Raw genomic sequence first — 16,444 nt, 5'->3', positions numbered from 1 at the left:
TTACAAAGGTTGAATAACTCTGTTTCATGGACGCTCTAGTCTTTTCATTAGGTAATTAAATATACCCTTTTATCCAGCGACCAAGTAGCAATTGACATGATGTCTTGACACCAGGGGAAGCTATATCTATAAAACTGATTTTGTGGATGGGTAAACTAAAGAACAAAGAGTTGTGTTAAATGCAGCTGGTACCTGGGAAAGTATATCAGCAAAGTATTGTGATATGCATATCCTATTCCTATATTCACCCTAGACAACTGCCTCTGGCTACTGCTAGAGGATATGGGTTACATGAGTCTATGAGGTTTATTATTTTTAAAGAAATTTAAAAAAGGACCTGTTTCCAGTTTGGGCTGGAAAGCAGGGCAAGGGAATTTGGATTACTAAGCATTAGCAAACTACGACATAACAAAGTGAAGAAAATAAATTTAATATCTATGTTGTAAAAGGGTATCTTACTGTGTTTTGGTTGGTTGGTTTGTTTTGGTTTTTGTTTTTTTTTTTTTTTTTAGAAGTTGTTTAGCTTTTCCGCAATTGGCAAAACACAGTATTTGTGTAGATTATCACAACAAAAGAAGCGGCAGTTTCTGATAGTTTGTGGTTCCATTGCAATAGGCACATTCTACAGATGAGGAGGAAGATGTGGTTCCTAACTTGAATAGCTTGCACTTCAAAATGAAAGATGTAAGCAGGTTTTTAAAAAAAAACAAAGTCACCATTTTCAAAGGCAACAAGTGATTTAGGAGTACAAGTGCCTGCTTTTAAGTCAATCGAATGTCTCCTCTACATGATGACACAACTCAGCTGCATTTGCAGTTCAATGGTTCTGAGTTATTTTGAGGGAACTGACTTCATTAAAAAGTAAGCTGTATATATAATTTGGTGTCAGCTTTAGGATTGTAAGATTGTTGGGTGTAGTTGTAAATAAACATCCCATGGAGTTGTTTGGAAGTGAGCACTATTTTCAGTAACTGTTTAAAATAATTGTTGCCATTAGTTTGATTTTGATCTTAGTTTTATTCACAGCAGGAGATTAGTTTTTGCAGCTCAAGCTCTGGACTGAGCTTCTGTCGCTCATTAGCTACATTTGCTTTAAGAATGTAGTCAGTTTCTACACCCCTCCCACCGAAAAAAAAAGCCTTATCTAACTTGCCAAGTGTGTTTTATAAAATAAACTTATTTCAGATAATAATGTAATAATATTGTTAGTCAGACCTCCTTTCTGCTTTATACCTTATTTTGTGTGTATCTGGGCTTAATTTTAGAAAGCATTCACTTTAGTGAAAGCTGCATAAACCTTGAGGTTTTAGATGCTGTACTTTGTAGATCAAGGAATACACAAAGAGAAGATTTTTGAAGCTGATTGTAGTTTTAAGGGTTTGCCTTTTTAATTTTTTGTTGGTTGGTTGGTTGGTTTGTTTCTTAAATGTACTTTTTTTTTTTTTTTTTTAAGCTTTGGCCGTGGTTTTAAAATCTTATCAGTAAGTGCCAATATTTAAATAGACCTATAAACAGAATGATCTATAAACCTAATTCCCATAGTATCTAGGTTATTTTGAAAACTTAAAAAATCAAAATATCATTTGAATTGTGATCTAGTAGCTTATTTAAGAGGGACTTAAATGTAATTTTGATGTATAGATATTTCCTTATGGCCTTTTGTGTTTCATCTGCTTATACCTGTTGAAATTGTTGGCTTGTTTGCTTACTGTACAAAGCAAAAGAAACTCTTTTTTTTAAGCCTGACCTATATTTGGAGACCTTTTCATTGGCAAATGCTTTGGAGTTGGAACTGGAAATTGCGCAGTGTGGGCTCTGGGAGTAGAAATGTGCCTCTTACTGTTCTGCCAGTCTGTAGCCAGCCTTGAGCAGCTGGTAGGTCTTTGAGACATCTCACTTCTTGCAGCTTCAGCGTGGATGTCAGTCACTGTTGAGTAGATAAGCTCTTCTAAGGCAGGAGTGGTTGTGCTGAATGATGAAGGAACATGGGAATGTGCTCTGGTGAGGCTGACATTTCAAGTCCATTGGGATAAAGTGGGGAAACGAGCAAATATTAATTACTAAAGCAGTATTCATCTGTGTGCAGGAAAATGAACTCAGGTAAAGCAGTTGCAGAAAAGGTGCAGTTGGGAGAGTCTGAGCTAGAATGACATGTATTTTCCCACAGGAGAAGAAAAAAAAATAAAATTGAGAACCTCACTCATATCCGTCACCCCAAAGAAAGACCAGGAACAGAACAGCACTATTTTAGTTAGATAGCATTGTGATACATGCGTATAAAATCGTTTATGAATACAGGGAAAAGCTGGAAGTCACAAGCATCTTCTTAATCAGCAGAAAAGCAAAGGTCTGAAACAACTTCGTGCTATGGGAAACGTGACTAAAAATCTTTTGCTGTAAAATCAAGCAAAATCGGTTCTTACCAAGATTCTGTGATGAGGTGACTGGAGATAGAGGGGAGCTGTGCTTGACCCAGAAAAATCTTTCTACCCCATGGTTTATAGATCTCAGATTCTTGCTCTACTGTTGATCCACGTGGGTGTCAAAGCTAGAAAACAACTTCCACAAGGGATGTGCAGTAGGTATAGGATAAGGTGCTATGAACACTAAAATGCAGTTGGGAAATTCCAGACTATTGCTAGTGTTATCTGAGTTTGTTCCTCTTTCTACATAGGCACTACAGTAATAGTCATTGCTATGTGATACTGTAATTACACGATCACATACAGCTGAATGCTGCCTGTCACAGTCTGCACCAGGTGCACATGCACACTCAAAAACAGAAAAACACAGCCAAAAACCCCACCTTTTCACAGTTGGCAATTGTAATCTTAATTTCCTGGGTGATTTTCTTGAGGCACTGAGTCCTAGGCTGCCATAGTCATGGCTCTCACTGAAGTGAGCATTGTATTTTGAATTGGTGGTGTTCCATGAAACCTGAAAAATCAGCTTTCAGAGGTCCTTAACCTGGCATCAAGAGCTCACATATGCTTTTAACTTTAATTTCTCAGTCCTCTGTTTGTAAAATCGAGATAGTATCACTTCCTTGATTCACTGCTGTAGTTGTAGAGATAGATTTGTTACTGCAGGTGAAGTATGTAGCTGTTGTGGTAATAAAAACCAAAGAAGAAATGCGTAATTCTTCTTCCACGCAAGTATTTGAAAAGTCCATGAAAAATTACATCTTGTGACACACCAGAAATGAGAACAAAACACTGATTTCCAAGTGTGCTTTATATGAGAATCACTGTTGTGAATACTGGTAGGTCAAAGGTCCAGGGAGAAGGGGAAGCATCAGATAATGTAAGTCAAGGCTGTTGCATATATCCAAGAGATAAAGATTAAGGGTGCACAGGCAACTGCTGTCTAACATCTGTGTCTGACTTTTTAGCTTTAATAATGTTTTTAAAATGTAGTTTTCATTTGTGTGGTTACTGCTGGCAACATCATTGGTCTATTTATTTTTCATGTCTTGGGTCTTAGTAACTAAAACGTACAGTAAAGAATATTTTAAAAGAAAGAATAATAAATCAATTAGTGAATAATTTACCAAACAAGTTGTATAACCTCACATCAAGTAGTGTTCAAACAACTTAAAATAATGGTTTGAAAGTTGCAGGGTAATTCACAGTGCTTAGTTAGGAAGCTCCAAAACAAAACTGCATGTTATTTTAATCCTTCCTCAGTATGCCCTCTGTGTTTTATAATTATGCAATGACATACCTTTTAATTTTGCCACGAGAAATGTTCAGTAAAACTTGATAAGAAATTGCCTTCTTAATTAAATTCTGTTTATTAATAATGCTTCAAATTAACTTGTTATCTTTGCCTATAACTTACAGAGCTTTCCAATAGCTTTGTACTGCCATCAGTAAATTTTTTTAATTGTGCCTTAACTATCTTAGTCTTTTTCCTTTTTTTTAAACTTCAGCATGCAGCTGCCTCGCAGATCATGCCCAGATTTTTCTGTTCCTTTCTTGAATTATGATCTTGAAATATTACTTCAGTGATAGGGCATGACTCCTTTGGAAACTACAGAAAGGGTTCTGTAATTTTTTGTTATTCCTAATATCTAAGTTGTGCATAATATCTAATCTTAAACTGCATTTTAGTGTTAGGAAGTTTTGGAGTGTTGGGATGTCTGCACTAAATTGTAGTTATTGTCAATCACAGCTCTTCAGGATGTTATTGGAACTGGCCCTGGAATATCTTCCAACATCATATTTTTCTAACATATGTAAAGCATTATGTATTCTTCAGACAACCTCTAAATGATGAGCTACTTTATCATTGATGAGTCAACAAAGAAGAAGGATGCTTTATACTTTAATTAAATGGCATATGTAATAGAAACGGGAGACGACTAACTCTTAAAACAGTCCACAGAGAGCTCCAAATAATAAACATCCTACTTGAACTGAGATGATGATAGCTGAAAATGCATTAAGTAGACAGCGAGACAAAAACAAATGAAGGTGAGAACTCAGTCAAGCAGGCTGAAGTGGAGTAAATACTGTCAGCAAGGCAGCCCATGCTAGTGCTAATGCGTTTTGCATTAGTATGATGGCTATAAAATACTGACTCCTGGCATCAGAGTCAATGACAAAAACCTACATCGCTTTTACCTTATATACACATGCAGGAACAATAATGCCATAAGAAAGATTCTTATCTGTTAATGCTTTTGTAAAAAAAAATGCAGCCTGTGAAGGAGCTCATAACAAATGCTAAGTGACAGTTGTTAGATAAATGTGTTATGGTTCTGAAGTTGAGTTTTGATTGATAATTAATGAAATAAAAAAAGATCAGACAGTACATGAAACACACACCAAATCAAGTTGTTATTTTTAGAATGTTTTTCCGAGGACCAGATTAATCAGGCTAAACTTTTAATAAGGGGATTACGTATATGTGTGTCAATATTAGGAGGATTTGTAGCTTCATTAGCACCTTCAGAGGAGGTAATACCTTGGTGTATGCTACTGACTAAAACAGAATACTCTCTGTGACTGCTTGAGCTTCATAAAATGAATTTCAGCCCTGGAGGGTTGCAAAGAGGACACTGGTGTCTAAGACCATTTGCTGTTAGTCTTGTCATCTTGTCCTCAGCCTGTGTTGTTGGCAGTCAGGACTCAACCAGTACTTGCTGCATGGTGAGGAAGAATGGCCTGGAGGCCACGCTGTGAAGTTGAGGGAAGAGGTTTTGGCTGCTGGAACAGCAGAAATCTGCTGTGTGTGGATTGTACAGCCAGAACCTCTAGCAGTGGTGTAACGTGGGCTTGAGCCCATTTTCCCTGTCTCTCTTTTGTCTGTGGCACAGAGCTGGTATGTGGATGCTCATGCCAGTTTTGCAAGGGCAACAGGCACGTGAGAATGCGGCTTGAGAAGCTGTCAGGGCGCCCCTGTGTCATGGGCTCCTGCATTGGGAGTGTTTTGAGTACAGCTGGTACGTGAGAAAAGCTTTGAAGCAATTGCAGGCAGCATGGAAACTAGGCCAATAGCAAGGTTAGAGGAATACAAAAAGGGCTTTAAACTGTCCCCAGAGCATGTACAAATTTGCTGGTGGTTCCTTCTTTTTACAGTGAGTAAGGCAGAAGGAAATTACAGGACTTGTCCGATATGACAGTAAGTCATGTTGAGAACAAAATTAAAAGCTTTGTCTTCATCTTCAGGGTTATGTCTTTCTGAACTCTAAAAAAGAGAGGGTTTGAGAACTTTGCTGTGTGAAGAACTACAGCTGATGCCAGCTGAGCCACAAATAACAGTCAGGCTGACCTGGAGCTTCAGTTGTTTCACCAGACTTGAGTCTTTGCAGGGAGCTACATACTCACTCTATTAAAATACTCATGGCTGCTAGGCTCAGATCTTTCTGATCATAAGATTTTTGGAGTCTCCAGAGGCACATTTCTGCCAACATTTATGGAATATTATCACTTAGCACTGGCGTAGGTGTTTCAGAAATTCTTGTTAAACAGCTCTAAGTGATCTGCCTTTTATGTCCTTAATTAGAGGAGTTTCTGAATTGCCTGCATTTTGCACTGCTGAAGTAGATCGAATCCTTGTTTGGCTGTGATAAAGATGCATATTGTAATCCTCTATGAATGTTGGGTTTATGTCTGTATAAAGAGCAAAAGGAGTATTTCATCTTCCTTTCTTCCCGTTTGAAATGCATTCGCCTTGGTTTTGTCCCCCACCTGTTTCTTCTACCTGACTGCCTGGGTTCTTCATTTTCATATCTGGATTTCCACCAAGGTGCCCACCAAGTTCTTCAATGTATAGCACAGCACTTCAGTTTGCAGATTTTGCAAGAGCTCGAAGCCTTTAATCATTATTTATTTGTTTGTCTTAGGAAACAGCTTTTAATATTTGATACTTTGTATTTGAAATGAGAAGGGTGTACTCATATGGTTTGGGCGAAAACGTATACCACTTTGGGGCAAGACAAATTCCTCAGGGTTTTGGGCTTTGGCAGAAGAGGGCTTTGGCTCCTCATCTGATAAAAGAATGAACCTGAATAGCAGTGATGTCTGTATTTTCTTACCTGAAGAGAGCCATGAGAAACTGGGTTTTTTTCCACGTACGATTAGATCAGTGGTGGTGTCCCTTTCAGGTACTCAGCACACAGACATGCTTGATCTTCTCTGTACTTAACAGTACTTCAGTCCTAAATATGGAATAAAAATTACTGTTGCTTGAACCATTTGCTTACCATCAATCTTAAAATCTCCAGCAGCATCCCAGTATGTGTTGCTTTTAGTGCTCCCATTGTTTTATTTTGCATTGAATGTGACACTTGTCCAGCTGGCTGTTACTTGTGTCTGATGGTGAGGTGTGCTCTGGGTCAGCTCTGTGATGTTGCCGTCCACCAGCTCCTTTCACATTCTTTAACCTTTTCATGCTTTATTTCATCCAAACATTTCAAGTTCAGCTGCTCTTTGTCCAGGTGAGATTTTTTCAGAGGTGATGGATGAAGCTGTTGCTGGTGGCCCTCATGATAGTTTCTTGTTAAGAAGTCTGTAATAGTGGCTGGGGGATTGGAATGGAGGGAGGAAATAAACAGTATACATATAACTTTGAGGAGATGATATAGTATGTAATGCTCTTAAACACTGCTAAAACACTCCAGGTTTTCTGTAATAATTCTTTTCCATAGATGCCGTGGGGAAGTTGCATGGTCATGAATGGGAAAGCAGGGTAATTCCGGAGACTGTGAATGAGAGAACTGGCTTAGAGGCAGAGGCTTTAATACCTGCCGGGGATAGCTAGTGAGCAGCTCTGGCTTATTCCCATTAATTTTCAGAAGAATTTCTGGAATGCCATCAGGGCTGCATTCTCCTGTGCTTGCGTATAGACCACTTCTATGGGTTTTTCATTCTTGCATCTAAATAATCCCCAAAGTCCTGGCCATGGACAGCGATTAATAATCACTCAAAATAACTTCTTGCAGAAGCGTTCTAGTTAAGCAGTTATTCTTGGCCTACAGCAAATTTGTCTAGCTGTTTCAGTTAGAGAAAATATTTATTTCCTGTTTTTAAGAAACGAGTGGTATTGCAGTGCTTCATAACCATATTATCCTGTTGGTACAGCACATTTCATTAGCTGAGGAAGGAGTGGTAACGTTATCTTGCAAAATGCTGCTGATCTTGCTTTATGAAGTAGTTGCATCCGGGATACTGAAGTACTTGCACAATTAAAATAATTGGAATGTGTTTCAGGCATATGAAGTTTTTCTCCTAAATACAATGACCTAATAGCTTAAGATAAAATACTGCCTGCAGTACTCATAGCGTAGATCTTGCTGAAAAAAGTTACCTTCCATGTAATGGAAAAAGTCATTTTAAATGAATGTATTTGAATGGGTACTTTAATGAGGTACCGCTATTTTTGCACATCTTCTATTGGTGGTTTAGACAGACAAATAGACACTAACAAGCTCTTATTAAGGGTTTTTATTTCATCATTACAGGTGAAACCATGAACAAAGGAACTGCTACAAAATTGTATTTTTGCCCGTTTCCTGCTGCTTTCAGTACTTAAAACATGAGATTTTTATTCAGTCTGGTTTAGTCTTAGGTGAACCAAATACAGCTCTGCTTACAATTTACTAACTGGCCCCTGCATTTGCATTTGCTGAAAAGCAGCTGTTCAGATAGCTGTTTGAACTATTTATGATTAAGATTCACTGAGTAGCTTAACTATGTTTTTCCTTTTCCTCTATGGATTATAGTTCGTAGTGATTATTTTGTTTGAGGTTGTCAGAGAGATTTTAGCATTGTCAGGATGCAAAAGAGCCACGTTTTTACCTATCAGACACTGTTCAGGTAAAGTTGACAGTATGAATGAGCACCCATATATACCTATGTCAGTAAGGACAAACAAGCATTCAAGAAGAGAGATGTGAAGGAACAATAATAAGAATATGATCTATTCTGTAATTCTAATATTTCAAGGTACAGCGTTTATGTGTTATTCTACCATGGGTTTTCATTTCTTACGGCTTCTTTTGTTTCAGCCTCTTGGGGCCAGTGACTATTTGGAGATATCAAAGCATTTTGACACGGTCTTTGTTCGCGACATCCCGCTGCTTACAATGGCAAAAAGGACCCAAGCTCGTCGTTTCATCACTCTCATTGATACCTTTTATGAGCATAAGGTGAGAACAAAGCCTTTCCTGTATGTGCGGGAATAATACTGGGAGCCCTAAAACCCGACTGTCGTAATTTATTTGAAGTACAGTTTTCTGTAGTAATGATTTGGAAAACATAAGTGGGATGAACAAGCACTGCAAAGAAACATCATTCCTGTTTCACAAGGAAGGCCTCATTCCAGTAAAGGCAATAAGCAGGTGCTGGGTGGTTTTTTTTATTTCTGAGAGCATTAAGCGTGACCATAAGTACAAGCCTGAGCTTATTTGCCTGTCATGAATAGGGATGATATTTCTTTCCTAACCCAGGAAAACCACCATTTTAATAATGAAAGATTGTGCTGCCAACTGTGCTGGAGCAAATGGTTTTAATCTGTGTGGCAGTTGGTCAGGTATTGGTGCCTTCCTAAACAGGGTATTGAGGAGTTAAAAGCATAGTTACATTATTAATTTTGAAGGAAACAGTCATTGTCGGCTTTATATTAGGTTACAGAATTGCTAATGGAATCGTAATGATAAATGCAGCACTTCATGTGGATTTACAGAGGTTTCAATCATGGAAGCAAAATCAACACTACTAAAACAAAGAGAAGTTAATGTGTAAGATTATTTTTTTAAAAGTAGTAAAAGATACGGAACCCTATCTTACGTGTGATTATATATGCACACACTTAAATATTTATGTAATCAGGAAATATCGATTGAGATTTCTTTCAAGGATGTCCTGGCAAGGTGATCAGAAAGGCCCTGATTCAGCAAAGTATTGAACTACCTAAGCATATAAGTCGTTTCCTTCAAGTCAACCAGATTCTTTGTGCTTTATGATTTGGAAATGGATAGTTTCTCAGAGGACATGCTAGTATTTATAAACTAATAATAGTGTGTTAGAAATAGCAGCGTGGGGCGAATGTTGTGATCTGCTCTAGTTACATGCTATCATTAAGAACTGCATGCGATCAGCTGCTTTCTGTTACTTCCTCCACAGGAAAACCGCAAGTGTTAAGCTCCCATCACAAGTAGTTTGGAAAAACTACCCAAGAGAGCATATTTGTTTGTTCTGTAATAATGTTTCAGCCTGTCTTCATTGCAGCCCCCCAAGAGATACTCTAGATCACTGCATGTTGTATCTCCTCCTAGCAGATGTGAAAACAGCATCATTATTGTTATTAGCAAATAATGTGCACTTGAGTAGTGTGGATGAAAGCAAGCGTGGTTCCACTCAGCCTTCTGGTAAATTTGGAATGTAAACATTCTTTAGATGGAAATATGTATGTAGTGCACTTACCTACTGAGAGGAATCTAACTATGAGGGGAAAGAAAACACTGGTTCCTAATACTTTATAGCTGTTGGTCTAAAAACTAAACTTGATTGTGAACTCATTGTTTGTAGGAGTATTTAATAGCACAGTTGTGCTGTTCTCCGAATAAAATTACATTATTTGTTACTGAGAAAAAAATCCTGTAAGGTTAATACTCCAAATGAGTGAGTCAGTTAAATCTGTAACAGCAGTGCTAATAACAGAAAGAGAAAATACCTGAAGGGGAGGAGGAAAAGTCATAATTTGAAGTTTGCTTTTCATAAAACATGTATTTTATCCCCTTTCTGTAAAGCCCAATGGATGATATTGTTGCCTCTTTTCCTTCTCTCAGGTGCGTATTATTTGTTCTGCAGTGACTCCTCTCCAAAGCTTGTTCCTGGTAGAACATGACAGTGGAGAGCAAGAGTACAACAGAGTGTTGATGGATGATTTGGACTTGAGCCAGGTACATGATATTAACGTCCTCTCCCTTTTGTAACAAAATTGGGTTTGGTCTCATAATTACAACAGCATTTTAGGAAGAGGATTCAAGTAAACATTTAGCTAGTGATTTGCTGCTTTTTCTGCAGTGTATCTGTTGCTCTCATAATTGCATGTTACGTTATTTATTCGTAGTCAAAATGTCACAATATATAAAACCATTTTGCGTAAGTTTTAGGGTCATTTTTAAATCATTATATCTGTTCAATCATGTATGAAAAATACCAATTTAAGTTTACCTCCTACATTTAAAATACAGAAATAAAAGATGGTCTGTTCTACCGCTTCTTAAACTGTATAGCACTACTTCACAAATTCTCACAAACAGTACTATTTTGCATGTTGCTTATTCTGTTTTTCCTTTTCCTTATAAGCCAGTTACTGCTAATGAATTTTTAAATGATACGTCTAAATCAGTATACAAATAGTCATCAGAAAGTGAAAGTAGATGACTGACGTGTCATCATGTTGTTTTAAACCCAAGTAGTTGTTTTGTCATATTCCTTCAGAAGATTATCTGGCTGAAATAGGTGTTTTTCTTTAATTTTTGGATGTTAATTTTATTTTTTGGTGCCACACTGCTGTCTTGCATTGTCAAAGCCTGTGAAGCGCTCAGCCTGAGGAATTAGATAGGATGCACTTCCGTACGGCTACATCTCTCACAGTTCTGTGGTGCTGTTTTTGTGTATTAATGCAGGATTCTGCTAAAGGACTCTCCATGTTCACAGGAGAAGAAGAAATCTTTGCCTTTCAGCGCACTGTCTCACGGCTCACAGAAATGCAAACTGAACAGTACTGGAAAGATGGGGACAGAAGCAAAAAATCATTATAATAAAAGTTTAATAAAGTCACCAAGAACTAAAATTACAGAATTGGAAAGCTTTTTAGCACAACTGAAATAATAATTGCACTTTATTTTCTGGACCATGTTCACTTTCATCAGTTGTTTTTTGTGTTCAAAACATTGTGACTCAGTTATTTTTCTGTACCACCAGTGTGTGGACATGTGAAATTTTGCCTTCATTTTCTTTTCTGTAAAATATAACTTTGGCATTCAGGAAATTTAATGGGATTAGAATTTTTCTGGAGAATTGATCTAGAGACAAAGTTAATGAACCATGCAGGGTTCACAGTAGATTTATGATGTCATGTGAAGAGGGCACTTTGTGGTTCCTGCAGTGCTGTCATGGCAGTTTGCACGAAAGAGAAATCAAGTGCTTTCTTTATGAAACTCCTGGTATTGTATAGGTCCTTGCTAGAATCCTGGAATTCCTCTGTAGTGTATTCTGGGGTTTTTTTTCCTATTTTCTGTGTGTAGCCATCTGCTGACTTTCAGAGTCCGAGAGTTTCTTGTAATCAGGCAGATGCTCAGTCTGGTTCATTGAAAACTAAAACCACAAGAGAACCCTGGGGAACAGCTTGAGGGTACATGAAACCGCACAGGATTACGATCTAAGTAATCACGGATGGGAGAAGAAACTATGATAAGACAGGGTATACTGTAACATATAAGTGCGAGTTAATACTCTTCCTGAATTCTGCAGTTTTTGCAAGCCTAGATATGGTGCCTCTATACCAGTCATGTATCTGTAACCTGAATTTTCTCAGGCTTCATCTATACCAAACCTTCAGTTGCTGCTGGGACACCTGCCCTCATCTGGGGAGCGCAGTACGTGGTACTGCTGAGGCAATTCATCATGTTGCCGTAGGAATATGTTTTATGGAGAAGACAGATGGGGTATTAACTGATACCTTAAAACACGTCACCCGTCTCATGTTTGTAGCTGGAAACTTTCTTTTAGTTAAAAATGCAGTTGTGTCATTCTTGGTTTTAATCGAACTGAAACAAAATATGGTATTGCGTGTATTGGCTTATAGTGTGTTTTTATAAAAAGTCATTTTAAGAGCATAATTAGAAACCCTGAACAGGGAAAAGTATTACGCAGATGGACTGAAAAGATTGCCCTAATTCTTTGGGAGGAAAAGAAATTGAGGATTTTTCTTTGATTTTGCAACATGACCGTTCTCTTGTACTGTATTGGTTATCAAAATATTTTTCTCTGCCCTTTTTAAGCCTGATTAAATTGTTTCAATTGTAGCCCCCATCCTAATTACAGAAAGCACTTAAAAGGGGCTTCTGAGGGGCAGGGAGGACTGAAGAGGTCCTGTGCACTTCCATGTGTTGTGGCAACACAGATGTTTTGGAACCACATGCTCAGGACTGGTTTTCTGTTCTGATCACTTCTGTTTATCCTGGAGGTTACTTACACTGGCTATACCTGTTCGTCAAAGAATTTTTAGAACTTGTATTTATAGTTGACAACATATGCAACTATGTTGTTATTCCCACAAGGGTGACAACCATGGAAAGTTTTAATGCATATTTATGAAAACCCCAATCAGAATACATCGCTTACACTTAAGAATATCCAAATAATTGATGTATATTTTAAGATATTTGTATTAGGTTTCTCAACAGGGGGACTATTGAGATTTCATGCATGTGTGTCTGTATACGCACACACATATGTATGCTTAATTTATATAAATATATAAAAATATAATATATATACATAATTTAAGTGTGTGGTTCTATATTTATACATGGCAGCCTATACTCATCAGCCTGGGCCTGTGCTGATAACTTTCCTGAAGCTTCAGCCTTTACTTTTTTTCTAGTAGCTTTCAAATGCCTTCTGCCTTGTCTGACCCAGAATGTGTTGTGGGAAAACAGGAGGTGGTGGTAGAGCACCTTGCATCTGGAAGTTTATTTGCAAATCTTTTAAAACCTGTTTACATGTTTAGCCTGTACGTCCTCTTCTGCCATGTGGTACAGGGGAAGTGCATAATCTTGCAGAACACAAGTGAGACATTTGGGATGTGTGAGAGAGGAGGTCCTGGCAGGTTTTGCATCCCCACAAAGACTGTCTTGAGTTGCGGAAGTCAAGTGTTTCTCCATGGTCTGTGTGGGTGGTGACCGTCCTCCTTTAACCAGGGGATCCCTGGAGCCCCTCGGGCACATCTGTTTGTATTCAAACTGGTACAACCTTGCCCATCAGTATTTGAGGCTTCCCTGCAATCTGAGCACTCATCCCAGACTCAGGTACCTCAGGTTTTTGGAAGCTCATAAATGCAGTGGGACTGATGTATTGTTGATCATAGAATTATGTTGGTTGGAAAAGACCCTTAAGATCATTTAGTCCAGCCATAACCTAACTCTAGCACTAAATCATGTCTCTAAGAGCCTCATCTATAAGGTTTTTAAACACCTTCAGGGATGGTGACTCCACCATTTTCCTGGGCAGCCTGTTCCAGTGCTTCACAACCCTTTCCCTAAATAAATTTTTCCTAATTTCCAATCTGAACCTCCCCTGGCACAACTTGAGGCCATTTCCTCTTGTCCTATCGCTTGCTACTTGAGAGAAGAGACCAGCCCCCTCCATGCTCCAACCTCCTTTCAGGTAGTTGTAGACAGTGATCAGGTCTCCCCTCAGCCTCCTTTTCTCCAGGCTGAACAGCCTCAGTGCCTTGAGCTCTCTCAAACCACAGGAGGGAAGTTCCCAAAAGCTTCCACAGCCAGCACTGCTTCCAAGGCATGCTGCTGAATAAAATCATAGTGCAGCCTTTCCGTGACCAGCCAGGAAGCCGTCTGCTGATGGTCATTGGCGGGTGCCAGCAGTAATCAAGGAGAAGAAATGGAGAATATTCCAGAAGTGGTTTGGGACTGAAAACAATAAAAGCTCCTTAAATCATTGTGCAGTATTTGTGGTTGCACTGCAGCGTGTGGATTGCCACATTTTAGGTCAGGACCACAAAGAGAGATTGATGGGACCAATTTGTCAGCCAGCCCGGATGCCAGGACAGAGATCCCCACAGTAACCACAGAAGCAGCAGGTTTATGTCCGTCTACTTCCCTGAAGAAAGTGAGACTCTGTATACGTATTTTACAAGTCTCCTTCCAGCACTGAATTTGGAGGGGCTTCTTCTGAGGCCAGACAGCTTCCAGGCTACTGGTGCTGGCCAGAATGTGTCACTGGGGCACGATGGACACCATGGGGCATGTCCTCCCCTGGGATGATGGGTCACCTGCACTCCCAACAGTCCTGTCCCCTGGCCCGCTCCTTGCTGCTGTAAGACAGCATCATTCAATAGCTTCTTATTCCTACATTAACAAGTTGTATTTGCTCAAATGTAAACAGTGTGAATAAGTTACGCACACTCCTTAATGGCCTTAAAATTGCTGGGTTTGTGCTGGGTGCTTCTATCCCAAATTCAAGTATTGGCTTTTTAGGTTCTTCTTAACTTGGCAAATTAATATCCTCTCAGATCTGTAACATGTTTTTATTTCCCTTTTAGTCATTCAGCAAACATTATTGCCAAGTTATTTTTAAAGGTCTTTTCAAGTAACCTCACTGGTGTGGTATGATATTTTGCTGTCACAGGACATAAAATCCTTGTGATTATGGACCATGTAAAATGTTTCATGTTGGTTTATAAAGGCCACATCCTGGCTAGGAATCTCTCAAAGAACTTATTTTGAATACTTGATTGACAAAGGAATGTTCCCAATGCCTGAAAATTCAAATTACAGCTTCTGTGAACATAGTTACTCTATCCATGTAGGCATTTTATCTTTAAAGCTGTATTTTCATTTTGCATTCTTGTGCAGTAGCTCTTATCTTTTTTTTTTTTTTTTTATATATATATATAAAAATAATATAATTCTGTCTTTCAAAGCTACAGGTTTTCTGAATTTACCCTTGCAGAGATCAAGGGAACAATTGCAGTAATTTGGGTATAATAAGACAGCCTTCCAAAGGTCTTTGGAGTGATTGAAGATGCACTTCTTGCTGTTGTTGCTTTTTGTTCTAAAAAGGAAAGCCACTAATGACGTGGGTTTTTTGAGTAAAGGTGATAATAATGACAATATAGCTGGATAGATGTCACCTATTTAAACATGAAAAAACCTGACCAGGTTTCAAACAGTGCTCGGCACGGTCACCAGGCATCTAACAAGCAGAAAGGCTACTCGCTCCATCAAGACCTGTCGAAGAGGATCAAGATCCAGGAGTTTTTCTTTCTGCAGGTACCTGGATCTGAATAATCCCAGTGCCTCAGTTTCCCTGTTGCTAAAATGGGAATTATGTTACTTTCTCATTTGCTAACACTGGAGTGCTGCCAGGCTTCACTCATTAATATTCTAAGATGCTTGCTGAGGCTTTGGGACAAAAATACTTCAGTAAAGTATGTAAATAGTGCAAAAAAAAAAATTAACTACTCAAAGTGGATTAGTTTCCTTGTTTGGGTTACAGAATTAATGCCATCAACTAAACACCATGTGCCTCTTTGTAGTGGTGATTTTTTTTAATGCATCTGTTTTAAAGAAAATAAATTCTGGGATTTCTGATTAAAATCCTAACCAATTAATGTAATTTTTCTTCTACCTGCGATGATGGATTTTGTATATGATTCATTACAACCTTAGCTCCTGTACTTGGGAACTGCGGTGGCTTTGTAAATTCTGTTGGGATTTTCTTTGTATTATATGCTGAGAATTTTTTTTTTCTAAATACATACATTTGAATCTGATATATATACGAAACTGACCACTGTTAAATCCTCCTGTTATTTGAGAAGAATTTAATTGTAATTAAGAAAAAATAATAAATCCAGATTTTATAAACATTACACTTATTATTTGTGCTATTTGTAGGAATGTTGTTCTGAATAGATAAGTTTTCTGTTAATTGCTTAGTGAGTTTTGGGGGGATGGGGTTGTTTGGTTGTTTTTTAATCTCTGTCTCCAGGGGGCAACCCCAGACTTGCAGCACTGACAGTGTCTGGGCCCTTGGCTGCCTGGCTGAGCTGCAGCACCACAGACCATTGCCCTGCACGTGGCTCAGCTTTTGGTAGGTGTTTCCAGGGCTTGTCAGAAGGTTCATCCTCCGCAGACAGTTTAGACTTGTTCTCCTCAGTTACTGCTCCCAGCAACCCTACATTT

General features: G+C 38.5%; 1 protein-coding gene across 3 annotated transcripts in view; it reads left to right on the top strand.

Moving 5' to 3' along the window:
- AFG1L (AFG1 like ATPase) overlaps positions 1-16,131 on the top strand; it is a 68,892-nt gene extending 52,761 nt beyond the window's left edge. For all 3 annotated transcript variants that reach the window (XM_071806662.1, XM_071806663.1, XM_065835876.2), the window contains 3 exons: positions 8,513-8,653; positions 10,295-10,408; positions 11,141-16,131. In XM_071806662.1, coding sequence (XP_071662763.1) covers positions 8,513-8,653; positions 10,295-10,408; positions 11,141-11,275 — 390 coding nt within the window. In that variant the 3' untranslated portion in view covers positions 11,276-16,131. The remainder of the gene's footprint in view (positions 1-8,512; positions 8,654-10,294; positions 10,409-11,140) is intronic.
- Positions 16,132-16,444: the final 313 nt, after the last annotated feature.

The sequence above is a fragment of the Patagioenas fasciata genome, chromosome 3, assembly GCF_037038585.1.
Source record: "Patagioenas fasciata isolate bPatFas1 chromosome 3, bPatFas1.hap1, whole genome shotgun sequence".
Classification (NCBI taxonomy): domain Eukaryota; kingdom Metazoa; phylum Chordata; class Aves; order Columbiformes; family Columbidae; genus Patagioenas; species Patagioenas fasciata.
The sequence above is the reverse complement of the archived record's forward strand: the minus strand, read 5'-3'. Positions and strand labels throughout refer to the sequence as shown.